This window comes from Bos indicus, chromosome 19 (genome assembly GCF_029378745.1).
Source record: "Bos indicus isolate NIAB-ARS_2022 breed Sahiwal x Tharparkar chromosome 19, NIAB-ARS_B.indTharparkar_mat_pri_1.0, whole genome shotgun sequence".
NCBI classification, from domain to species: domain Eukaryota; kingdom Metazoa; phylum Chordata; class Mammalia; order Artiodactyla; family Bovidae; genus Bos; species Bos indicus.
In genome coordinates, this window is record NC_091778.1 from 15,058,466 (window position 1) to 15,085,861 (window position 27,396).

A 27,396-nucleotide genomic window follows, 5' to 3' on the forward strand; every position below is an offset into this window, starting at 1 on the left:
TGGCAAAGAGTCGGACACGACTGAGCGACTAAGCACAGCACATAGCCCCTTGAGTCTCTGACAACATAGCCTCCCACAGTCGCTGGAAACTGCCCATACCTGCCCAAGCAAAATTCAGCCAACAGCTGCCATGAGATTTATTTTCTCTTCCCTCTTTGGTTCCAACTCCGGGCTCCCCCTTGCAGGATGGAAGGTGGGGGTAGGAGATTAGTCACTATCTGCAATCTTCACACCTTTTATATTTGTATCGTTTTCTTGCCTTTAACCCTCTCACATCCACAAAGTACCCTAGTTCGCCATCCCTTGGCCCTCGCCGAAACCTAGTTTGGAGGAAGACGCTCAAGTGGGAAAACAGCAGGGTTGGATGTTGTGACACAGACGGGGACACCGCTGCGGTCCTTTGAGCAGAGGTCTGCCGGGGTACTAGGGATGCGCGCGCGGGATGCCAGACTCGGCGGCGGAGCGAACAGTGCGCACGCGCGCCGCCTGCAGCTCCGCGCGCCCCCGGGTCTGCAGGCCGGGCGCTCGCCGCGCGCCTCTCGCGCCGAGGCCCCGCTCCCGCCCCGAGCGCCGAGGCCCCGCCCCCTACCCGAGCGACCGCCCCGCCCCCGTGAGAGGGCGGTGGGGCGCAGCGAGCGTGCGCGCGGCCCGCCCCGGGCGCGGGCGGAGGAGAGAAGGAAGGGTGCGCGCGGCGGCCAGCCCGCAGACGCCGGGAGCCGCGCAGCAGAGAAGAACGCTGGCCGCGAGCCTGGGCGAGCCGGTACGGGGCCCGCGGGCTCGGGCGGGGGGCAGCGGGCGGGCGGGACTTGGCGCCGACCGGGCCCCGTGGGCCCTAGCCGGAGCGGACAGCCATGGGCCCGCGCGAGCCGGGTCTCCAGAAACTTTGTGCCGGCGTCCCCCACCTGCTCCCGGGAGCTTCTCGCATCTTCTGGTCGGCGGGGAGAGGAGAGGCCCGGCGACCTCCTCCGCGACCCCTCCTTCCCGCCCGGCCCCGCCTCGCGGGCTCTCGGAGCACCTCCCAACTCCGGCCGCCCACCGGGGCTGCTCTCCTGCTGCGGCGGCGCCTGGGCCCGGGTCCCGGCCCTCGGCTCCTCGCGAGCATCCTCTCTGCTCCCCTCCCCCTTCTTGACCCCTCTGCTCCCGGGTCCAGCCATGGCCTCTCTCTGCCTCCTCGCCCCGCCGCCACCGTTCTCCGGCTCCGAGCCTCGGGAGCGTCGGCGGCTTCTTGCCTCTTCCGAAGGTTTCTGGTGCATTGATAGAAGCAACTTGACTTTCAGCAATGCCAAGTATTCAACTTGAGGGTTTCTCTACGGTGGTGGATTGGTGTGCACAGTGCCAACGTTATCTTTTTATTTCTCTTAAGTACCCTTGCTCCAAAGCGAAGTTGAGTTCTTGTTTGTGTGCGAGAGGAGTTAGTTGCATGTTGTATGTAGCTGCCTTCTCTGGATTGTATAACTATATTTTATTTAGGTGGATGTTGCCAATGGTACCAGCTACTGTTATGGTAACTGGGCATCCCAGAGGCAAGGGAAGGAGGTGTGACTTTAAAATGCAGTTCTACTGTGTAGGGATTTTTTTTTTTTTAAGTACCGCGTTCTTTTCATCCAGGAAGACCTCAGGGCATTTAGCATGTGTTAACTAGCTGTTCTTAGTTTTATGAGCGAGGTAGGTAAAGAGCAGTACCATCCTATTTTACAGATGTGGACATGGAGGCAAAAAGTCAGGTCCTGATTCTTTACTCATCTGAAAAGAATATGGACCAGGGTTCCTGGAATTCTTAGTCCATGAGGGATTCTTAGTCAGAAGTGTCATGGAATGTTGGAACTGACTCCCTGAGATTGTACAGAGCAGTTAAAAGCCACAGAGGCTGGAACTGTCAGCATCTCCATGCTTGAGACTCAGCGGTGTCACAGAGTTAAGTGATACCAGACAAGTCATAGCTGCTCTCCGTGTGTTTCCTGCTCTTTACAACCAGAGGAACAAAGGTGCTGTATTCTTTCCAAAGTTATCTGAACGCGTGTGGAAGCTCCACTGTCTTGCGCTGCGTTTGGTGTTTCGTGATTGTTCCTTATTGTGGGCTCCTAGAGGCCTCCATTCTCGGGTTGTCTTTAGAAATGCGGGGAAGGAGGCACCCGTTAGAATGAATAGCTGCCTCTTCAGGAGACACCCCTGAGCCTTCACACCAGAGACAGGCTGAGGCAGGGACCCTGACCTGGGTGGGGGCAGAGGGTTGCCTTGTGAAGGTAGGAAGGCGCCCTGCACGGGCGGCTTGACACATGGGCCCTATTCCTGCCTCCAGCTCTGACTCATCTTCTGACGCTTGGGGGAGGAGAGGTAGATGCTTGATATTTTTGGCTTTCCCCCCATAAAACGGGAGACAGTTTCCTTCATTCCAAGGCTTTTGAACGTCACTGTCCAACGTGTCTGTCTATGCTGAGTTCTCAGTTGAACTCTCTCACAGTGGTTGAATGCAGGTATGATTTCTGCAATATTCTTTAATACAATGGTATAAGTATATATTCTTATTATTTAAAAAAAAAAAAAAAACTGGCCAGGTGTGTAAGTCCAAGAAATCCTTTAAAACTTTAGCATTTTTACATGTTGGCTCCTAAGGAGGAATCTTTGTTTGGTAGATTCTTTCGCAATTGGGATTTTATTTTAAGGCAAGATGGTTTACAAATACTTTTTCCCAATACCACAAGAATTAAACATTCTGTTTTAAAAAATTAAAACTTTACAGATAAGATTAAAACTTTCTTTTGAGCATCTGTCGCCAAAGTAATCGCTGTGTATATTTTTATTGGTTTATGTGTTTTCTTTCAGACTTTGCTAAGCATTTTTTTGAATGTTTGTACAGAATGATTCTTTTTTCTGGTTTGCATAGTCTGAAAACTTCTAGCTTTGCTTTTTTTTTTTTTTCTGAGTGACATTTTTAACTATTTTATTTTATTATTTTTAAGTATTAACTTTAAAATGTCCTGTTTATAGACACTTGGTTTCTGTCTAGAACAGGTAGCTATGTGCTTTTAGTCCAGCTAGTCATTAAGTTTTACTAACCCTGATAGCACTGGTAGTATTTGCTCCAGACAATAGGCAAATGATCCTTTCTTAACTTTAAAACAATTAAATCATTAAGATCCTTGGTGCTTCTCTTGGTTGCAAAGGAAAACTTTGCCATTAAAAAATCTCGTATATTTGTCTTTTCTTTGCTTGTGAGGAGGCGTAAAAGGGAGTGGAAGGCGAAGGGAGTTGCTGAAGCAACAGTCCTGGGTGTAAACTTAGCGAGCGTTTAAGATGATAGCTTTAGTTATTTATGACAGTCTCACTGGGGTGAAGACAGAGAAAGGAAAACATTAACGTTTTCCGTGAAAACTGTTCAAATCAGTAATTTCAGAAGATAGATGAGCTAAAACAAAATTCACGTCCAAGAGTTTATGGGCTCCTGGTCGTCCAGTGGTTAGGACCCTGCAATTTTGCTGCTGAATCCTGGGTCTAGTCCCTGATCAGGGAAATTAAGATTTCACAAGTTGCTGGACATGGCCAAAAAAAAAGAGTTTATGGATTTATGTGTTAGACATTTATTAAGACTTCTGCTATGTGAAAAGTTAAGTGCTGACTACTGGGGTAGAAGGCAAATAAGGTCACTGACCTCATGAAACTGACAGGCGGTAGTGATATTCCAAGCAGAAGGATTCTCTCCCCAGACTGGCCAGAATTTGTAAGGCTTCTGAATTCCTGAAAACCAACATTGTGTTTATTTAACCTTTCTTAAGTTGTGAATAGTAGAACACAAAAGGGTATAAAACATAAATGGATAACTTAATTGTTTTAAAGAATACACAGCTGTAACCATCTTGCAGGTCAGGAAGCACCCTCTTTCCCAATGACCACCTCTCTCCTCACCCTAGAGGTAACCTAGCCAGTACTAGCTTCATTTTTGTGAAAATCATCCCCTTTCTTTTCTATAGTTTTTATCACCTAAATATATGTATATTTTAGTTAATTAATTTCATTTTTGGCTGCTCTGGGTCTTTGTTCCTGTGCACAGTCTTTCCTTGGTTGCGGTGAGTGGGGGCTGTGCTCGTTGCGTGGTGCAAGCTGCTGCTTGCGGCTTCTCTCGTTTCCGAACTTGGACTCTACGTACGCAGGCTTCAGCAGTTGTGGCTCACAAGCTTAGTTGCCGCGAGGCATGTATGATCTTCTAGACCAGGGTTTGAACTCATGTCCTGTGCATTGGCAGGTGGATTCTTATCCACTGTACTGCTAGGGAGGTCCTGTCACCTAAAGATTGATCTCTAAACAATATAGTTTCATTTTGCCTGGTTTTCATCTTTATGCAAGGAGAATCAAAGTAGGTATTCTTGTAAATCCTTTCTTTGGGGGTGGCAGCCCATGTCACATATGTGTATATATGTAAGTGTGTGTATATATACATTCATATATGTATTTACACATGTATATGATTTTTTGGTTTGAATTCTTGCTGCATTACAGTTTTTTAAGATTCATCCATGTTGTTACCTGTGACTGTAATTAGTTCATATTTGCATGAATATTCCACATTTATCTATTTGTCATCTGCTGTTGATGGACGTCTGAGTTCTTTCTGGTCCAGGGCAGATGAGTATTGCTGTGTCATAGATGTGCGTATCCTCAACTTTACTAGCTGAGGCCAATTTTCCAAAGTGGTTGTACCAATTTACATTCCTCCAGTGGTGTCAGCCTTGAATTTATAATCCACTGTGCTTGCTGTTTAACCACAATATGTTTGGATATTTCCTGAGTGAATGAATAAATGTCACAGAGGTGGTTTGATTTGACCCCTGGCCCTTCCTGTACCACTGTATTTTTATATACTTATGTTTAATTGTATGGTTTGATCTAACATAACACCCAGCGCCAGAGATGGTTTTCCACTCTATGGCTGAGAAATATACAATAGAATCCTTCCAAAGGTCTTTTTTTTCTTAGATAGATGTGTAGTTACAGGGCAATTTAAAGATTGTAAAAGGAAGCATTAAAAATTAAAGTGTCTAGTAGTCTTGTCAAGGTTTTGGAAGACTTACCGCTTGGGCCACGAGATGCCTTGTGGTGGTGAGGTGTGTCGTGCTGGAGAAGACTTGCCTGGTTCCAGGCCCTGAATGGGCAGGCTTAGAGTGTGACGTGTGCAGGAACCCAGGCTAGTCGTTGTGAAAATACCGTCTGAGGGAGGGTTGGTACTCACATGCTTGTGTACACGTGCAGATCCCGAGAGGCACCAACGCAGGAATTCCCTGGCAATACCAGGAACCACAGCTTCTTTGCTATGAGAAGAAATGGTTTCACAGTCTTTGAAATGTTTCTCCAGGTCTCCCTTCGTACTGGATGGTAGAGGTAATTCACAACTGGGGTTGATAGTTCCTGCTCTCTGAGTAACCAGTTGCTGGGTTAACTTGAATCGCTTGTGTTTGGTGTTGCTAGCTGGATTTAAAACTGGTGTATGTGTGAGAGAGAGAGAGAGAGAGAAGAGGAAAGAGGGAGGGAGAGAGGATAGGGAGGTCATATCAGGACAATTATTAAATTATTAAGTCCAGGTGTGTGTTGAGCATCTCGTGTACCTGGTATTATCTGCTAACAGTCTGTTTATATCCTGGGGGCAGAATTACAGTTCTGTAGGTTCAGAAAACACCCTTCAACTGTCACCATGAAATTAACTGATAAACTAGCATCTGAAAAAGAAAAAAATGAAAACAGGGCTTCCCCGATGGCTCAGCAGTAAAGAAATCCGCCTGCAGTGCAGGAGACCTGGGTTCGATCCCTGGGTTGGGAAGATCCCCTGGAGAAGGAGATGGCAACCCACTCCAGTATTTTCCTGGGAAAATATCCCAGTCCATGGGGTCACAAAGAGTCAGACACCACTGAGTGACTAAGCACACACATACACACACAAAAGAATATAAGATTTGTAATATACTAAAGGCCCCCCCCCCCCAGATTCTCTAAAATAACCATAATTTTAAAAAAACTACTTATATATAAATTAGAATTTTTTGAGAAAAGATACCCACGGGGGAAGATGAAAAGTAGAGTCAGAACCTTAGTGATGGGGGAGATATCTTATTTGTGTTTTTTGATACCCTTTTCCAAAGGATGTAATTTGCAGAGGAACTGCGTTTTCCCCCTGTTGCAGGGAGGAGGAGGAGCTCTGGTGCGGAGGTCATGGCCCTGCCTGCTCACCTCATCATTTCCCATTCTTAACCTTATGTTGACAGAGAGTGACCTCCCATCCAGTTTGGTCAGCTTTCTGCTACCATCTGGAGGTCTCCGTGGACAGAGGGGCCCTTTTGAAATTCATATGTAACTCCTGGGCCCACTGGTGCCTTGTCCCAGAACAGTTCCATCGTCAGTGGACTGTGGCGGGTCTTTCTGACTCTTCAGGTCTTTCTGACTCTTTAGGTCTTTGAGGTTGCGGAGTGGCAGGAGAAAACTCTTTAACAAGAGGGTGTTGCTTCTGTTGACTAGTAAACAGTGACGTAGGCGATAGAGCACCTCTGGAGCCTTCCAGCCAGCAGCCCAGTGAGTCTCATGCAGGATTCTCATGCAGGGTTCTTAGGGCCACTTGGAAAAATATTTCTTTGCCATCTGCTGTGATGGCTTTATAACATAATTTCAGGGGTGGGCAGTTTTTTTTCTATGAAGGGTCAGATAGTACATATTTTAGGCTCCTGGGTCATACAGTTTTTGTTGCAACTATTTAACTTGCTGTTTTAAACATACCTTGTGACACAAAAAGGCGTAGTTAATATGTAACAAATGAGCGTGGCCGTGCTCTAGTAAAAACTTGACTCATGAACACTGAAATTTTAATCTCATACAGTTGCTGTGTGCCATGGAATGCTGTTCTTTTGAGTTCTCTGTTAACGGTTTAGAAATGTATTAACCATTCTTAGCTCACGGGCGGTAGAGAAAGAGATGCCTGACCGGACGTGGCCCGCCTGCCACAATTTGCCGGCCCCTGATTTGAACAAGAGTAGAGTTTAGGTTTGGGGGCTTCCCAGGTGGCGCTAGTGGTAAAGAATCGGCCTGCCAATGCAGGAGATGCAAGAGACACAGTTTTGATCCCTGGGTTGGGAAGATGCCCTGGAGAAGGAAATGGCAACCCACTCCAGTGTTGCTGGGATAATCCCATGGACAGAGGAGCCTGGCAGGCTACAGTTCGTGGGGTCGCAAAGAATCAGACACGACTGAGCAGGCACACAGAATGAGGTTCGTAGGCCAGTGGAGTCTCATTTAGCATGTGACTGGGGAGCCTGCAGTCTGTGGGGTCGCACAGAATCAGACACGAGTGAAGCGACTTAGCAGCAGCAGCAGCAGTAATTAGTAGTGTAATCTACAAAGAACAATGTGTATTATCTTTTTGTGTCAGACTATATTTCACTTAGTTTTGGCTGCACAGGGTCTTCGTTGCCGTGTGTGGGCTTTTTCTAGTTTCAGCAGCTTCTCTTGTCACCTCGCCGAGCACGGGCTCTAGGGTGCACAGGCTCAGGAGTTGTGGCGTTTGGGCTCTGTTGTTCCATGGCATGTGGCATCTTCCTGGATCAGGGATTGAACCCGTGTCTCCTCCACTGGCAGGAGGATTCTTTATCATGGAGCCACCAGGGAAGTCCAAGATTATTTCTTTAGGAGACAGGTAAAGCCAAGGGAATAACTTGAGGATACTATGTTCTTTGACTCCTGTTTAACTGAAACTTTGATTTCTCCCTTTGCTCCAGGAAGGCTGAGATACACAGTTGCCCTCAGAATTCGGAAAGCCTGCTGTCCTTTGGCAGGGATATAGGAGTATGTGTGGCATTATCAGGTTCCCTCCCTCCAGCTAATTGCAGAGACCTAGCCTGGTTATCTTGTTCAGCTCAGAAACTCATACATGCCGCCTCCCTAGTGGCTCAGCTGGTAAAGAATCCGTCTGTAAGGCAGGAGACCTGGGTTCTTTCCCCGGGTTGGGACGATCCCCTGGAAAAGGGAAAGGCTACTCACTCCAGTATTCTGGCCTGGAGAATCCCATGGACTCTAGAGTCCATGGGTCGCAAAGAGTTGGACACGACTGAGTGACTTTCACTTTTGGTTTATAAAGAAAAATGGGAGGTTAATTCATCAATAGTTTACAAATGAAATTAATTTGGTATAAAAGTACTAAAAATGTGGAATTTGGCCAGGGGCATGAAAAAGAAATCCCCGTGGGGAGAAAGTCGAGGCTCACAGCTTGAGTTTTTTTTTATTTTTTAACTTTACAGTATTGTATTGGTTTTGCCATATATTGAAATGATCCACCACAGGTATACATGTGTTCCCCATCTTGAACCCTCCTCCCTTCTCCCTCCGGGTCATCCCAGTGCACCAGCCCCAAGCATCCAGTATCGTGCATCGAACCTGGACTGGCGACTCGTTTCATATATGATACTGTACATATTTCAGTGCCATTCTCCCAAATCATCCCACCCTCTCCCTCTCCCACAGAGTCCAAAAGACTGTTCTATAATACATCAGTGTCTCTTTTGCTGTCTCGTATACAGGGTTATTGTTACCATCTTTCTAAATTCCATATATATGCATTAGTATACTGTATTGGTGTTTTTCTTTCTGGCTCACTTCATTCTGTATAATAGGCTTCAGTTTCATCCACCTCATTAGAACTGATTCAAATGTATTCTTTTTAATGGCTGAGTAATACTCCATTGTGTATATGTACCACAGCTTTCTTATCCATTCATCTGCTGATGGACATCTAGGTTGCTTCCATGTCCTGGCTATTATAAACATTGCTGCGATGAACATTGGGGTACACGTGTCTCTTTCCCTTCTGGTTTCCTCAGTGTGTATGCCCAGCAGTGGGATTGCTGGATCATAAGGCAGTTCTATTTCCAGTTTTTTAAGGAATCTCCACACTGTTCTCCATATTGGCTGTAGTAGTTTGCATTCCCACCAGCAGTGTAAGAGGGTTCCCTTTTCTCCACACCCTCTCCAGCATTTATTGCTTGTAGACTTTTGGATCGTAGCCATTCTGACTGGTGTGAAATGGTACCTCATAGTGGTTTTGATTTGCATTTCTCTGATAATGAGTGATGTTGAGCGTCTTTTCATGTGTTTGTTAGCCATCTGTATGTCTTCTTTGGAGAAATGTCTATTTAGTTCTTTGGCCCATTTTTTGATTGGGTCATTTATTTTTCTGGAATTGAGCTGTTGGAGTTGCTTGTATATTTTTGAGATTAGTTGTTTGTCAGTTGCTTCATTTGCTATTATTTTCTCCCATTCTGAAGGCTGTCTTTTCACCGTGCTTATAATTTCCTTTGTTGTGCAGAAGCTTTTAAGTTTAATTAGGTCCCATTTGTTTACTTTTGCTTTTATTTCCAATATTCTGGGAGGTGGGTCATAGAGGATCCTGCTGTGATGTATGTCAGAGAGTGTTTTGCCTATGTTCTCCTCTAGGAGTTTTATAGTTTCTGGTCTTACAGCTTGAGTTGTAAAGATATTGATATATCCAGTGAGACGTCAGATGGTTAGATGATCAGAGTGCCCAACTCTTCACTCTTGAGCTCTTAGTCCTATGAAGTTTATTCTAATTTTTAAATTCATTTTTGTCTTCTTTAAGTTAATAATGAGCATCTAAGTACTGAGATCTTATTTGTGAATGGACCTGAGATATCACGATTCTGCTTTTCAAGGAATTTTGAGGCAAACTTATACTTCCCTTGGGTTTAGTTGTTGATGTGTCATTTTTTTCTTCTTCTTTTTTTTTTAATACTGTGGGTCGGGCTTTCCTGGTGGCTCAGACAGTAAAGAATCCACCTACAATGCAGGAGACCTGGGTTGGGAAGATCCCCTGGAGGAGGGCATGGCAACCCACTCCAATGTTTGCCTGGAGAATCCCAATGGACTGAAGAGCCTGGAGGGCAAAGAGTCGGACACAACTGAGCGACTAAGCACAGCATAGCTGAATACTGTGGGTCCAGATGTTCTTCCCTATGGAAATCAGAGTTTACCAGGAATCTATGATTCATGTTAAAGTATTATTTATATAGGCTGTGGCATAAATTGGTTTCCACTTATTACCAAGCAAGCTTAAATGTGATTGTGGAAATATTGCACCTATTTTCTTGGTTCAAGTTGATCAGATTTTTCACACCCAAAGACCATCTCATACCACTTAGCGGTTTAGGATATTTTAGATGAATATTCATATTATAGGTAAAGCACAGTCAGACCAGCCTTACATTCCTTAATTTCTTTCTTTCTATAGTTTTTGTTTTCTTCCCTGGTGAGATGTACATTTTGGTAGTCTTCAGTCAGTCTGTTGTGGTCAGATTGTATGACTCATCAACAAATGAACCGCTGGTGGAGAAGGGGTTCTGGCCTCAGCGGGGGCGCTCACTTTCTGGGTGGAGTCTGGGAAAGTCTCTTGGTGTCCATTTACCTGATTCCTCATCTGGGAACCATGACAGCACAAGGATACTGATCCCGGAGAGGCTGAGCGTGCTCTTGTGGCTTCAGCAAAACAGGCGCTGAGTTTGCAAGTCCTGCGGGACCGACGGAGGCAGATTAATGAGACCTGCGCCTCTCACCCTTCAGTGTGTGTACAGCTTACCTGGGATGTTGTTAAGCTGCAGAATCGGATTCCGCAGGTGTGGGGGTGGGGCCCGAGATTCTGCATTCAGGCTCCAGGTTGATGGCTACTGGGCCCTGGACCACATTTGGTGAGCAGTGAGGGGCTATAGCAAAGGGCTGGTGTTCTTCATTTGGAATCTCCAAATAGGGAGACTTCTTGCAAAGCAGAAACGGAATGGCGCCTGCTTTAAATGGATTGGAGAAAAAGCATGATAGTGTAGTCTCTGAGACACTTCCCCGAGCAGCAGCTCAGGTTTTCAGCACCACTGACTGTTTTGCCTTGTCTTGACCCTGTGCCTTCTCTGCATTGCTGCAGCACCCACTGTTTGCACCACTCATTCGACTCACTTGATGTTGGTCTCTTACTGTTGCTCACCTGCTTTATATGTATATCTTGTGTCATCTCTTGAAGATGATGAAATCCTAGCACAGGGTGATGTCTCTTGTTACCCTGTATCCCTGTTCTGGTGACTCTTGGTGCATAGCACCCCATTCCAGAACCCAGGGGTGTAAAAGTCATTTTTCTTTTGCTCACAGATTCCTGTAGGTCGAGAATTTGGACCTTATGTAGTAAGGACAACTTGTCTTTGCTCCACAGTGTCTGGAGGTGACTTGATGATTGGGAGCTAGGTTCACTGGGGTGTCTTTTTTTTTTTTTTTTTAATACTTTTATTTATTTATTTGGCTGTGCTGGGTCTTAGTTGCAGCATGTGGGATCTAGTTTCCTGACGAGGGATGGAACCCATGCCCCCTGCAGTGGGAGTGTGAAGTCTCGGCCACTAGACCTCCAGGAAAGTCCCGAGAACCACTGAAGTGTCTTGATTCACATATTTAGTAGTTGATGCTGGCTGTCAGCTGGGACGTCCGCTAGGCTGCTGGCTGGAACTCGCACAAATGACCTCTCCACACGGTGACTCTGGCTTCTTTGGGCTGCCTCACAGCATGGCAGCTGGGTTCCAAGAGCACGCGTTAGGAGACCAAGGAGAGGTGTATGACTTGTTCATGGTCTAGCCTCAGAAGCGTCACTTCTACTGTTCTGTTTTGGTTGGTCACGTGGGATGCAGGGTGTTATTGTGGCCATTTTTGGCAAATACATTCTACCATAGTCCCCAGCAGCACTTGGAATAGTGTAAACACGTGGCATGAACTCAGGAAATACTGTTGTGTGCATGAGCGGCAGATAAACATCTAGGGGGACGAGGACCAGGTTCAAAACCTCAGTTCCAAATGGGAACAGGTTGCCTCTGATACAAGTACATGCATACTTTCACCTTTTATAGGTAGTTATTTATAGTCTCTTATTCTGTTTGCAACATGAGAATCTGTGAGTTTATCAGTGGAGCTAAACTTCTGAGGTCTGTGTGTCCCTGTCACTGTCGGCATGCTTTTTTCCCAGCTCTCATCAATTGGACTGCTCCTGTCTTCCTTTGGACTGTGGTCTGTTCTCCACCCAGCAGCTGGCTAGTGCCTTAAAATGATAAGCCTTTGTTAGGCTCAGTTCGTGGGCCGGTTGGTGGTCCATAGGAGGATATCGAGATGTCAGCCAGGCCACGACGACACAGGCAGTTGCTCTACAGCTGCGCTCTATGGGATATCTGTGGCCAAACTATCAAAAGGGTGATTCTCAGATCCCTTAGTTCTCTGTGTGTGATGCATATCTGTCCTCTTCCCAACCATTGCATCAGTTAAATTATATGGCAGGAAAAGAAAAAACAACCCCTCCCCCAAAACTAAGATGTTTTAGCAAATTAGCTTTCCCAATTTAGCTCTCTAGATAAGTGAGAACAATTTGTGAATATTTTTTACTTCGTTTTAACATGAATGCAGCTCAGTATTTGTTTGAATTTTTTTATTCTCAATGTTTTATCAGAAAGTTTTTTTTCTTCCCCTTGAATTTTGCCACACTGTGATTTTTATTTGTAAGAGTTAACTTTTTTCCCCAGTGGAACACATTTATTTTATTTAATATTTTTTGAATATTTATATTTATTTGGCTCCTCCAGGTCTTTGTTATTGCACATGGGATCTTTAGTTGTGGCATGCAGACTCTTAGCTGTGGCACGTGGGATCTAGATCCCCGACCAGGGATCAAACCCAGGCCCCCTGCATTGGGAGCACAGAGTCTTAGCCACTGGACCGGCAGGGAAGTCCCCCCAATGGAACACATTTCTGACTTAATAATGAAAAAAGTAGTATTTATTTACTTACAGCAATGTAGGCTAATGCCTCTATTTTGATGACTTTAAGGGTGTTTTTTTTTTTGAAAGTAGACATTTAATGGAAGAAGAAAATGTGATTACATAGGCTTTTTGTGTATTAAAAAAATAAAAAGTATAGGCCTCCAGTATATATTACAAACCTCTGAAATTCCTAAAGCTAAAAATACCTTAGATCATTTTAAAGGGTCATCACTGGCACCACTGTGGCCATTTTTTTCTGCTTATTCAAAAGAAGAAAAAGCTGTAGATAGAATTTCAGTTCTTTAAGTCCTGATTCTAGTGGTTTTCTTGTCGTAATTTTTTTTTTTTAAAGGTGGCTTCTGTGGCAGTGGGATGGATCCTGTGATTAGACTGCAGGTAGCCAGTCTGCACCTGCTCCGGGTTAGATCCTGGCCCCCACATCCCAGGAGCACTCCAGTTGTTAAAGCTTATGCTTTCCTGAGATTATAGGCCCCCCAGGTAGACACTAATTCTGCATTTTGTTTAGCACTTAGCCCTTTGATGTTCATTATTCAGAGACCAGCATCATCCCTGGCATTTCTTATAACTTGTTAAAAAAAACACAACTCCCTGGGGTTGGTTTAGGACAGCTCCTCCTTTTTGTCCTTCACCTCACCCCTATTCTCCTGGCCCAGAAAGCATTTGTTCCCTCTCAGAAGTAAATGTAGCTGAACACTGTGAACATCCGTGAATGAGCTGAACACCATGGACAGCGACGTGGACATTCCTTGGCGTTCTCTCTGGTCACCCTTGTCCCAGAGACCAGGGCGCTGCAGTGGGAGCAGTGCTGTCACTCAGAGGGCACCTTGGAACCCCTGACCCCTCAAACATGGTCAGTCTTTACTCTCCCAGTAGATACCCGGTTTTCCCTGCATACATTCACTGGGTTGATTTTGACACACCTGTGATGTCATACCCATGTTTTCTTTTATTCACTTTGATTAGAATCTGCTCATCTTAGACATGAAGAAGACTAGGGCTTCTTGCTCTGCCTTCCCGGGGCCTGCTCCTCGCGGTGGTCCCTCCCTCTGCCGTCAGGAGGGCTTTCTGGGACCTGGAGGCTGTACCGTCTGTGGCGCTGTCTCCGTCTTCTGGGCAGTAGAAGAAGCTGGAGCAGCTCAGCCTATCTGGGTCAGTCTTTTCTGTGTGGAGCTCTTGATCTGCTTAGGCAGAGCTAAGGCCCCTCTCGTGCACCGAAGGCACTGGTGGCGTGGGGCGCTGGAAGGGCGGGTGAGGAGGCTGCAGCCGCGCCCCACGGGCACCGTGAAGCGGTGGGCTTGAGCCGGGAGCCTGGCCACCTTGGGCCTCTTCTCGTGAAGAGCCCAGCGCCTTGCCCTCTCCCAGCTGAGATCCCTCGCCCTTTCTGAACCTTATGTTTCCGGTCTGCGAGAAGGGTTTGGGAGTCGTGGTCAGAGGAGCGTCTGTATACCAGTGCCCTCTGAGTGCTCTCTGGCAGAAGTTGTTTTTCTGAACCTTGGACTCGGCTTTGGCAGTTTAAGCAGGTTTTTGGCACGAGACTGACAAGCAGCAGCAGGGAGGGAGCATCCTGTCTGTCTCACTTGGATTCTGCCCCAGGGATTCACAATCTGCTTGCTTTTCCCTGCAGTTTAAGTACTCTCTCACTGCCCAGCGAAGGAGGAGTTAACTGAGTGAGCTAGGCTTTCAGCCTGCCCATCCCTTAACCATGGCCCTTGATAAAGACCTTGCCGCTGAAAAGGCCAGTGAGCCTGGGACCCCAGCCTTAGGAGGGCAAGTGGCTTCCCAAACAGGATAATTATTTGGGAGACCACAGGACATGAATCCCTCTTAATTAGACAGTCACTGGATAACCTGGTTGGAAATTTGATTAGCATCTTCCGCACTGAGGAAGGAGTTATCAGCAGCAGTTCAGAAGCCTTACTTGGTGTGTTTATTGCCACGTGGTGACTTTGCTTTTTAAACTATTAGGATTCTGCCAGGGAGAGACTTGGAAGCGGCATGGGACTGCGCTCTGCTGCAGGACGGGCTGTTCTCTCAAAGTTCTGCCCATTTCCATGTACATTTAACCCTCACGTCCGCACTCGTTTCCTCATGCAGCTGCAGCTTTGTCTTCTTGATGCGATTTCACCTACACACGACCCCTGTGTTACTGGTCGGCCGATGTGGGCCCCACACAAGGGGCGGTAAGCCTGGGAGAGGCAGCTCCCTTGTAGCGAGCAAGGGCAGTTTCTGGGGAGACGCTGAGGGGTCAGCACCGGCACTCTGAGTGCCTCAGTCTGGAAGGGGGATCGGCGGCGCACCGCAGCATCACCTCTGCAGGGTGCTCAGTGTCCCCCGGCCAGCAGCAGCAGCGTCACCTGGGAAATAAATGCCGGCTCCCGAGCCCCCTCTGCGAACCACTAGGTCAGGACCTCTGGGGGCGGGGCCTAGCAGTCTGCTTCCACAAGCCCTCCAGGAGATTCTCATGCTCGCCAAGCGTGAGAGCCACTGCGGTATAAAGCTGCAGCACGTTACGTCAGTTTCAGGAATGCCACGTAACGATTCCACATGTGTACATACTGCAGAATGGTCACCACGGTAAAGTCCGTCACCGTAGTTAACAAAGTTTTCTTGTGGCAAGAACTTCTAAGATCATTCTCGTAGCAGCTTTCAAATATGCAGTACAGCGCAGATAGCCACCATGCTACATATCACGTCCCCGTGACTGACTGTAAAACTGGAAGTTTGTATCTTTTAAGCCTCTTCATCCATTTAATCCCCACTTCTGAGAACCAGCAATCTGTTCTCTGTGGCTTTGAGCTCTTTTTTTCTAAGATTCCACGTGTAACTGCTGCTATGCAATATTTGACTGACTTAGCATAATGCCCCCAAGACCCATCTATGATGTTGTAAATGGCAAGCTCTCTTTTTTAATGGCTCATTAATATTCCATGGTGTTTGTATCTGTACCACATTTTCTTTCTCCGTTCATCCACGCATGGACACGTTAGGTTGTTTCCATGTCTTGGCAGTGAACGTGGGGATGCGTCTGTCTTCTTGAGTTAGTGTTTTTATCTTTGTTGGATAAATACCCAGAAATGGAATTGCCAGTTCATACAGTGATCCTATCTTTAACTTTTCAGGGACCCTCCAGATGGTTTTCTGCAGTGGTTGCACCAACTTATATTTGCATAAACAGTGGGTTCCTTTTCCTCCACATCCTTGCCAATACTTATTATTTCTTGTCTTTTTGATAGTGAAGTGAGGTTTTGGTTTGTATTTCCCTGATCATTAGTGATGTTGAATACCTTTTCATGCACCTGTTGACCATCTGTATTTCTTCTGTGGGAAAATGTCTATTCAACCCTCTGTTCATTTTAAAATTTGATTTTTTTTTTCTATTGAATTGCATGCACTTTTTATATAGTTTGGATCTTAACCCCTTATTGGTCAAATCATTTGCAAATATTTTCTCCCCTTCCACATGAGGGCTTTTTCTTTCATTTAGTTTCCTTTGCTGTGCAAGAGCTTTTTACTTTGATGTTGTCCTTGTTTATTTTTCCTTTTGTTGCCAAATCCAAAATATCACTCCTAAGACCAATGTCAAGGGGCTTGCCTCCTGGATTTTCTTCTGAGTTTTATGGCTCCATCCTTTCATTATTGCGGTGTGTCACACTGACTGACTGCAGATGTTGTACCATCCTTGAATTCCTGTGATAAATTCCACCAGATCATTGTGTATGATCCTTTTAGTATATTCAGCAATATAGTTTGTTGATATTTCGTTGAGGAGTTTTCCATTAGGTTTATCAGAGATACTGGTCTGTAATTTTCTTGTGGTGTCCTTGTCTGGTTTTGGTATTAATGTCATGCTGGCCTTGTAGGATGAGTTTAGAAGTGTTTGCTCCTCTTCTGTGTTTTAGAAGAGTTTGAGGATTGGTACATATTCTGTAAATGTTTGGTAGAATTCACCAGAAAAGCTGTCTGTATCTTAAACTTTTGTTCATTGGTGGCACGGGGTTGTGGGAAGTGGGGGTTGATGAGGGATTCAGTCTTCTTCGTGGTTACTGGTCTGTTCACATTTTTTATTTCTTCATGATTCAGCCTAGGTGTATAATTACTAGTAGTCTCTTAATGATCCTCTGTATTTCTGTTGTGTATCAGTTGTGAATTTTTTTCCTTCATGTCTGATTTTAAGTCCTTTGTGTGTGTGAGTCTGGCTAAAGATTTGCCAATTTTGTTTATCTATTCAAGGAGTGACCTCTTAGTTTCATTGATCTTTTCTATTGTCTTTTTAAAAATGTTTATTTGGTTGCTTTGGGGCTTAGTTGCAGCTCCGATCGTTGGTCTTCGTGGCAGCACGCGAGCTCTTGTTGCAACCTGTGGGATCGAGTTCCCTGACCAGGGATCACACCCAAGCCCCCTGCAGCGGGAGCTGGAAGTCTCAGCCACTCAGCCACCGAGGAAGCCCTTCCTATCTTTCATAGACTCTGTTTCTTTTCACTCTGATCTTCGTTACTGCTTTCCTTTTACTAACTTGGGACTTTGTTCTTTTCCTGGTTCCTTGAAGTGTCGAGTTAGACTCTCTGAGATCTTGTTTCTTGACGTGCCGGCATCTGTCATTTTGAGCGTCTTAGGACTGCTTTTGCTGTCTCCCGTAGGTTTTGGTATGCTGTATTTCCACTTTAATTTGTCGCAGGTATGCTTTTATTTCTCTTTTGTTTTCTTCTATGACCCATTGGTTGTTCAGTAACGTGGTTTAATCTCCACTTATTTGCGAATTTTCCAGTTTTCTTCTTGTGATGATTTCTAGTTTCAGACTGGTGTGACTGGAAAAGATGCTTGATGTGATTTCAGTCTTAAGTTTATTAAGAGTTGTGTTGTGGCCTAAGTATATGATCTGTCTTGGAGATTGTTGCATGTGCACTTGACAAGAATATGTTCTGCTTTTGGATGAAATGTTCTGTATATATGCGTTAAGGTTACCTGGCCTCACGTGTTTGTTTAAAACTGATATGTGCTTACTGATATTCTGTCTGGATGATCTGTCCATTGATGAAAGTGGAGTATAAAGTCCCGTATTATTGCATCACTGTCTGCTTCTCCCTTGAGGTCTGTTAATATTGCTTTATATATTTAGATGCTCCTATATTGGGTGCAGAAATATTTACAAATGTTTTATCCTTTCATTGACACCCCCCCCTTTATCATTATGTAATGCCCTTCGTTGTCTCCATTTTAAAGTCTGTTTTGTCTAAGTGTAGCTACCCCAGCTTTCTTTTGGTTTCCATTTGTATGGAATATCTTTTCCCATCCTCACCTTCAGTCTGTATATCCTTACATCAGAGGTAGGCAGCACGTCTTTTTTTTTTTTTTAATCCATTCAGCCACTTTCTGTCTTTTGATTGTAGATTTAGTCCAAATACATTTAAGGTGATCACTGGTAAGCCTGTCCTCACTGCTCTTAGTCTCTCTGCTCTCTGCTGTCCTGCTTCATGGTTTGCTGGTTTTATTTATTTATGGCCGCCCTGGGGCTTCGTCGCTGCCCGAGGGCTTTCTCTAGTTGTGGAGGAGGGGCTGCTCTTCAGTTGCAGCTTCCCCTGTGACTGGAAAAGATGCTTGATGTGATTTCAGTCTTAAGTTTACTGAGAGCTGTGTTGTAGCCTAAGTATATGATCTGTCTTGGAGATTGTCGCAGGTGCACTTGACAAGAATATGTTCTGCTGCTTTTGGATGAAATGTTCTGTATGTATGCGTTAAGGTTACCTGGCCTCACGTGTCTGTTTAAAACTGATGTGTGCTTTCTGACGCTCTGTCTGGGTGATCTGTGCGGGCTTCCCGTGGTGGTGGCTTTCGTGCTGTGGAGCCAGCTCTAGGGCGCTCAGGCTCCAGTAGTTGCAGAGCGTGGGCTCAGGAGTCGTGGCACACGGGCTCAGCTGGCCCGCGGCACGTGGAGGCGTCCTGGAGCAGGGCTGGGTCCACGGCTCCTGCGTTGGCAGGTGGCTTCTCAACCCCTGGACCACCAGGGAAGTCCTGATGGCTTTCTGTAGTAGTATGTTTAGATTCTTTTATTTCTCAGACCTTTTGTGAATCTCCCATGAATAGGTTTTTGCTTTATGATCACCGTGAGGGTTACACATAACTTATTAACAGTCACAGTTTCAGTCATTCTAAAACTCTACATTGTCCTCTATCCCCCATGTTTTGTTTTGTTGTTGTTGTTACATTTTACACCATTTTATCTTGTATATCCCTTAACTGTTACATCTTTGCTAGTGTTTTTTTTTAACCTTCATACTGGCTTTATGAGTAACTCATCCACACTACCGTTAGTTTTACGTTTTATTTTTCTAAATTGTACTGTATTTACCTCTACCAGTGAGATTTATATTTTCATATATTTTCCTATTATTACTTAGTGGCCTTTATGTTTCAGCTTAAGAAAGTTGCCTTAATTCTTGTAAGGCCGGTTTACTTTTTGCAAGCCTGGAAAACTTGATTTTTAAATTCTGAATGACAGCTTTGCTGAATATTCTTGTCTGGAAGTGTTTTCTTTCAACATCTTGAGTATATCATGCCACTCCCTTCTGACCTGGAAAGTTTCTGCTGAAAACTTGCTGATAGTCTCTGGTGGTTCCCCTTGTATATACCTCGCTGTTTTCTTCTGCTTTTATGAAAGTTTTCTTGTGTTTCCACTTTTAACAATTATAACGTGTCTTGGTATGGGTCTCTCTGAGGTTTATTTGGAACTTTTCCAAACTTCCTGGATCTGAATGTGTTTTCATCCCTAGTTAGGGGAGTTCTCAGCACTTTTTCCTTTTTCTCATGCTGTGCTTATTTGCTCAGTCATGTCTGACTCTTGGCTACCCCATGGACTATGGCCCACCAGGCTCCTCTGTCCGTGCGGATTCTCCAGGCAAGAACACTGGAATGGGTTGCCATGCCCTTCTCCAGGGGATCTTTCCAGCCCAGGGATTGAACCCAGGTCTCCCGCACTGCAGGCAGATTCTGTACTGTCTGAGCCACCAGGGAAGCTTGATGTTATCTCACAAGTCCCGTAAACAGTCTTCACTTTTTCATTCTTATTTCTTTTTACTGCTCTGTTGGTTTGAGTCTCACTGCCCTGTGTTTGAGTTCATTAATCCTTTTTACTGTCATCTAGTCTGCTGCTGAACTCCTCAAGTGTATTTTTCAGATAAATTACTGTATCCTTCAACTCTGTGACTTCTTTTTGGTACTTTCTTATATTTCTCTTTGTTGAAGTTCATTCATTCTTTTCTCAAGTGAGCATCATTATGACCATGATTTTGAACTCTTTAACAGGTAAATCATTTATCTCCATTTCAGTAAGGACTTTTTCTGAGGTTTTATCTTGTTCTTTCACTTGGAGCATAGCCCTCTACTCCTTCATCTCCCTTAACTCTCTGTTGGTTTCTGTCCATTAAATAAAACAGCCACCTCTCCCAGTTTTGGAGGAGTGACTTTTTGGTTGTCTCTCACATCTTTGTGATTGTCTGCGTGGCCTATTTTTAGCGGCTCCTGGTAGTTGCAGGTGGACCCCAAACTGTCAGAGTTCTATCAGGAAGGGTCTCAGTCACCAGCTTTTAAAGCGTGTAAATTCACAGGCTTGTGGGACCCCTAGCATTAAGTCCCACTGTCCACCAGAAACAGGTGATCTAGAGGTGTTCCCTGGGCCGCAGTCACAAAAATTGGGGTACCAGATGAGTATACAAATTCGTTTCTAGAAGATACCAGAGAGTTGGAGTGAGACAGAGGGAGAACAAAAGATGGTGTCTGCCGACCTCTGTTCCCATCCCCAGAGTGTGCTGAAGCAGAAGCGGCCCCTCAAGTCGGAGCTCCCAGACAAGCAAATAGGCCTCTCACAGAAAGACTGAGAGTGTGCTGATACCTGTGTAGTGCCCCAGGGCTGCCCAGAATTGTGTTTGCCCCCAGAGGTAGGTGATCAAGAAGTGTCCGCGGGTGGCAGCCACAGAATCCAGGGCACCGCACACACGGGTGCCCTGGGACGCAGCAGAGCGCAAGTGCGAAGATGGTGCTCACCCTCTGAGGTCTTCAGGGAGGGTTACGGTAGCCTGCCCACAGGTGGAAATCTGTAACTGTTGTTTAAAAACGATTTTAAAATGTTAAATACGCACATGTCATATGACCCAGCCTTTCCACTCCATGGGCTTCCCTGGTTGGCTAGGCTGGTAAAGAATCTGCCTACAACGTAGGAGACCTGGGTTCAATCCCTGGGTTGGGAAGATCCTCTGGAGAAGGGAAAGGCTGCCCAGTCCAGTATTCTGGCCTGGAGAATTCCCCTGTATACAGTCCATGGGGTCACAAAAGCCTCGGACACGACTGAGAGACTTTCACTTTCCATTCCTAGGTGGTTAACCAGAAGAAAGGAAGGTGTATATCCACTACCTGTCCATTAATGTTTCTGTCAGCTTCACTTGTGCTAGGCTAAAACTAGCGTCAGTAGGTGAACAAACTACATCTGCATGCTGGAACACTACTCAGCAATCAAAGAAAGGAATGACCTGTTAATAGACAGTTTCACAGGTGAATGTGAACATAATTATGCTGAGTGAAAGCCAGACCAAACAGAAAAACCCTGTATCGAATGAGTCCACCGTAGAAGTCTAGAAGATGTAAACTATAGCGACAGGTGGATCAGTGGTTGCTTGGGAGTGGGGCTGGAGGGTGAGGGGAGCGTGAGTTAGAAAGGCGCGTGAGGACATTCTGGGGGCGGATGGATATGTTTATTATTTTGAGGTCATGGTGTCTTGAGTGTACATATGTCAAAACTCATTGTTTTACATCAAATTGTATGTAAGTTATAGCTCCACAGAGCTGTAGGAAAAAAAAAAAATGAAAATGTAAGTGTAATGGTTACCTGGGAAAGGCAGAGGGGACAAATAGGAGAGGAACAAACTCTTTTTCCCGTTCTGCACATGTTGTTTTCCATTACGGTTCATCACAGGATCCGGTTCCTTGTGCTTACGCAGCAGCACGCTGTTTATCCATCCTATATACAATATTGATAGTTTGCAGCCGCTAATCCTAAACGCCCACGCCTTCCCTCCCCCACAGCCCGTCCTTTTAGACAAGTCTGTTCTCTGTATCTGAGTCTGCTTTGTAGATATATTTGTATTTTAGATTCCACGTATAAGTTATACCATATGGTATCTATTTTTCTGACTTCAGTTAGTGTAATGATATCTAGGTCCATCCACGTGGCTGCAAATGGCATTATTTTGTTCTTTTTTATGGTTGAGTAATATTCCACTGTGTGTGTTCATCGTATCTTTATCCATCCAGCACCTTCGGTGGTTTCCACATTTTGGCTTTTGTTAACAGTGCTGTGAACACTGGTGTGCGTGTATCTTTTCAAATTAGTTTTGTCTGGACATCTGCTCAGGTGTGGGATTGCTGGAGTCGGACATGACTTAGTGACTGAACCATATACCACATGGTAACTCTTGGGCTTCCCTGATGGCTCAGCAGGTAAAGAAGAGAGACAGGAGAGAGGGATTTGATCCCTGGGTCGGGAAGATCCCCTGAGGAGGAAATGGCAATCCTCTCCAGTACTCTTGTCTGAAAAACCCCATGGACAGAGGAGCCTGGCGGGCTACAGTCTGTGGGGTCACAGAGTCGGACGCGACTGCGCGCCTGAGCACGCACGGTGACTCATTTTAGTGCTCTGAGGAGCCTCCACACTGCTCCCCGTTGGGACGGTACCAGCAGTGCAGGAGGGCTCCCTGTTCTCCACAGCCCATTCTGCATGTGTTATTTGTAAACTTGTAAATTATGTACACTCTGACTGGTGTGAGGTGGAACCTCGTAGTTTTGATTTGCATTTCCCTAATAATTAGCCATAAGCATCTTTTCATGTGCCTATTGATCATCTGTATGCCTTTTGGTGTCTGGTATTACGGTCTTCTGCCCACTTCTTGGTTGGGTTTGTTTAGAGTTGTATGAGCTGTTTATATATTTTGGAAATTAAGCCCTTGTCTGTTGCATCATTTGCAAATATTTTCTCCCAGTCTGTAGGTTTTCTTCTCATTTTGTTTATGGTTTCCCTTGCTGTGCAAAAAGCTTGTAAGTTTGATTAGGTCCCATTTGTTTATTTTTGCTTTTATTTCTATTGCTTTGGGAGACTGACCTCAGAAAACACTGGTACTATTATGTCAGAGACGGTCTTCCCTGTGTTCTGGGAGTTTTGTGGCGTCATGTCTTGTATTTAGGTCTTAAGCCATCTTGAGTTTATTTTTGTGTGTGATGTGTTCTCACTTCATTGATTTGCATGTGGCTGGGGGAAGATCACATTTTTAATAATGCTGATTGGTGCTCACATTGTCGCATAAATGAGTAAATGAGAGGGCCAACACGGACAAGAAAACAAAATGAAAGTCATTTCAGATTGCTGTCCACCACCAGCACGTTCTGGAACTGACGTTCATGGCCAAGGCCACCTCTGCAGTGCTGCTCTTTGTGGGGCTGGCTGGCTCCCTGCACCCGGCTTGGCTGCTGCACCCAGTCCCACACCGCTGGCCTGGCTGCTGGCACAGGGGACAGAGTTCAGCTTCCTGTGCATTTCTTGCAGGCCCCGTGAGCAGAGCCTTACATGTCAATATGCGGTCTCTGAATCCTCCTCTCAAAAATTCACCTTTACTATGGCCAAAAGTGCACTTACGTGCACGACACATAACCCGTGGTGTGAAAAATCTTAACAGAAAGCTGAGACTTGGGTTGATAGTTTTCAAAATATTTACCTGGCCTCAGCTCAGCACATGGGCATATGAACTCAATTTGTTAAGTTGCAGCACGTGGGATCAAGTTCTCTGGGGATCGAGCCCAGGCCCCTGCATTGGGAGCACGGTGTCTTAGCCACTGGACCCCCAGGCAAGTCCCAGGTTGATAGGTCTCACTGGCACATTCTTTACACATGGAGGTATATTTAACACGCTTTCCACTTCTAGCTTTATTCCAGTCAAACCTAGTTTCATAGTTAAAAAAACCCAGGAGGATTTCTTTTGATCTTCCTGATTGACCACATTCCCACTTCCTTGTCTTTCTACAGATCTGATTTGTATCCAGTCTGATCAGCACTCCCTCACATAAGCCTTTCCAGACCCAGGACTCCAGAGGAACCAGGCACCTCACAAGTGAGTAGCCCCAGCGCCGCCTGTCTGTGAAACGGGGATGCTCTTCTGACTGGAATCACTCCAGGCAGCCCTCCGGGGCCCTGGGTGGGGGATACGCACACTTCTCAGGGCACAGACTAAAGTGGTGTGAAAGACGACATAGACATCCTGTTAAACTTTATTTCCAACACCCATCTTAAGCCAGGGGGCCAATATATCTTGGAGATTAGAAAAATCTTGGGCTGAGAAAAGTGTATTTGGCCAAATCCAGGGTCAGGTCAGCTAAAATGCTCGTTAACTTAGAGGAGTGAATTTTTGCTACCATGGCCTTGAAGTTATCTGGAATTGTTTCCATGGAAATGTCATAGCACAGGTATTCAGATGTCACAAATAATAAATATGATAGAGTTAGCTCTTTTAAATCATAAAGAGCTAAGGTGACCATATGTTCCTGGCTTTTCTATAACTGATCCAATTCAGTATCTCTCTAGTCTACAAAGCCCACTCATTGGAATGTAATACCTAAAGCGGTATCATTTTTACACCTTTGTAAGATCTCTGTGTCTAGAGTTAGGCTTATGAAACTATGGCCATCATAGCCGTGGAGATAGGCAGGAACATATGAAAGAGCATGGCCCTAGGTGGGATCAGAAGTTCTGATCTCTAATTACCACCGAACACCACTCCCCTCAGTAAGAGCAGGACCCCACAAGGCTGTTACTCAGGGATTAGCTGCACTTGCTTTTGTCTTTAACGTTCCCTAAAATAGGAAGACTTTCTCTTTAGTGCCTTAAAAAAAAAAAAATCGTAGCGCTGAATTTTACATTGATTTTGCATGTTGGCATCTTTGACTACCTTTCCTGTTAATCAATGAAAATGATTTGTCTCCATCCTGGGAAGAACACACAGTTATAGAAAATAACCATCTCCAATCGTCTCACCTTCCCGTTCCACAGACACTGCAGAGGCTGCAATGAATCAGTAGCATTTAGGGTACTGACGGATACTGTATCTTGCAGGAAGGCGACTGTAACTTCCGATTCCTTGGTGGAGGAAAACACCCCCTTCTGGTCTTGCTTCCAATGATGCAAGTGTGATTGCTGGTGTCTTCATGAGCTCCAGAGGTCACAGCACGCTCCCCCGGACTCTCATGGCCCCCCGGATGATTTCTGAGGGAGACCTGGGAGGCATTGCGCAGATCACCTCCTCGCTCTTCCTGGGCAGAGGCAGCGTAGCCTCCAACCGGCACCTCCTCCAGGCTCGCGGCATCACCTGCATTGTGAACGCTACCATCGAGATCCCCAATTTCAACTGGCCCCAGTTTGAATACGTTAAAGTGCCTCTGGCGGACATGCCTCACGCCCCCATTGGACTGTACTTTGACACCGTGGCCGACAAGATCCACAGCGTGAGCCGGAAACACGGGGCCACCCTGGTGCACTGTGCTGCGGGGGTCAGCCGCTCGGCCACGCTCTGCATCGCGTACCTGATGAAATTCCACAACGTGTGCCTGCTGGAGGCCTACAACTGGGTGAAAGCCCGGAGGCCCGTCATCAGGCCCAACGTCGGCTTCTGGAGGCAGCTGATAGACTACGAGCGGCAGCTTTTTGGGAAGTCGACAGTTAAGATGGTACAGACACCGTACGGCATAGTGCCGGACGTTTACGAGAAGGAGTCCCGACACCTGCTGCCTTACTGGGGGATCTGAGCCACCGGAGCCCGCAGCAGCAGCCCCTCGAGCGGTACCAGCATCTGCTACACGCCGTCTGCTCCCCTCCTCACCTCTCTTTCCAAATGGTGGACAAATGCTCCTCCCTGAAGTGTTTTTTTTTTTTTACACTGGGTGTTCATGTTTTATTTTGAGAGAGAGGGAGGGGAGGGGAGGAAGACACTGGGAATGCTCACATTGCTACTAACATTTTTAAAACTAACATTTTGGAATAGTGTTTATGAAAATCTTGAACTGGCTTTTAAACAGTTTCAAGTTTCAACATTTTTAACAATTTCAACAGTTTAATAAACTGTTTGGTTCTGCTGTGTTCTCAACCCCATGCCTCTTGGCATCGTGGGAGGAGCTCAGTGCAAAAATCACTTTGGACCCCCATTAACCCTTTAGGTACAGGCTTTGCCCAGGCTGCCAACCAAACAAATGCTTAGGGAACACTGATACCAGCATCAGTCTCCACTGGATCAGCCCTACTCTTTTCCTTTCCTTCTATTATTTAGTGACTCTGTAAGTTTAAAAAAAAAAAAGCCTTTATTATTTAGCTGTTAAATAATTATAATGCAATCTGCTGCAAACACCCTCTTGGAATCAGTGTGCCCCAGAAGTATATTAGCATTATTTTTAATAAATACATCTGCTTAACATATTGGAATTTTTACTGAGAATTTCGGGGGGAGGGGGTGTTTGTGTTGATGGACAAAAGATAGCTCTTGAGTAACCATTAAGGGTATGGCTCCTGTGATAATTGTGAACGCTGCTTAAAACAGACATCGCCTTGAGTTGTGTCAGCGTTTCCCATCCTTGCAGATGGGCGGTATTAACCTCAGGAGACAAACAGCGTGGTCTTCTACACTAAGAAAGTGTAGTTCTCAGCTGTCTCTTGGTAACCGGAGGGCACCGATGCAGTGAGTCCTCCACAAAAGAAGTTGTTTTTTAACAAAAGGTATGCCCCTCTGCCTGCCTACTGACTTACACAGAAATGCCCTAAACGGAACCTCAGCACAAATGATAAGCTAACACAATGGCTTCCTTTGTTGAAACTTGGAAATGTCACCACCCCTCGTAAATCTGACAGCACAACAGGGTAGGTACCCGTTTCTGCGAGTGTCCATTCCATGCCCCTGGGAAGCCACTGCAAGCTCCCACGCTGCCCCTTCCTTTTCGAGGAGAGCCACCTGTCCCAGCAACAGCCTGCTTTTACTTCATTTGCCAGGTAGGTTGTAGCCTGCTTATATCCATAGAAAAATTGCCTAGATTTTGGTTTTGTGTGGCAAGAAGCCCTACATATAATGCCAGTGGCTGCGTATTTATATAAATCATATTCTTCAGATTTTACCTGGTTTGTGGCAATTGTCTCCCTCTGCGTTCTAATTTTGAAAATCTGCCCACTTAAAAACATGCGCCATTATTGTCTGCATGGGAAAATTAAAATGAAATTAATGGTTTCTGTGGGAAATCAGAGCAACCCATAAACGCTTTGGCAGCACATGATCAAAAATCAATCAGAAAACAATCTGTGGTTGTGGGGGCTGGGCTCCTCCAATATGAAGGCAAACTCTAGGCCTGGTGGTCTCTGGAGAAATACCCCAGACTCTCTCTGCACAGGAGGACACCTGGTGGCAGAGGCCCTTTGTAATGAAGAGAATTCTCCTGCGGAGATCCTGGCAGACGTCCACGCCGGGGTGCAGCGAAGCACGCTCTGAAC

The 27,396-nt window shown here is 45.7% G+C and overlaps 1 protein-coding gene across 1 annotated transcript; it reads left to right on the forward strand.

Annotated features, from left to right (window-relative positions):
- The first annotated feature begins 622 nt into the window (after positions 1–622).
- On the forward strand, positions 623–26,333 carry DUSP14 (dual specificity phosphatase 14). Its single transcript, XM_019981348.2, has 3 exons — positions 623–760; positions 23,902–23,986; positions 24,985–26,333. The coding sequence occupies exon 3, from the start codon at positions 25,077–25,079 to the stop codon at positions 25,671–25,673; it is 597 nt and encodes a 198-aa protein (XP_019836907.1). The 5' UTR covers positions 623–760; positions 23,902–23,986; positions 24,985–25,076; the 3' UTR covers positions 25,674–26,333.
- The last annotated feature ends 1,063 nt before the right edge of the window (positions 26,334–27,396 follow it).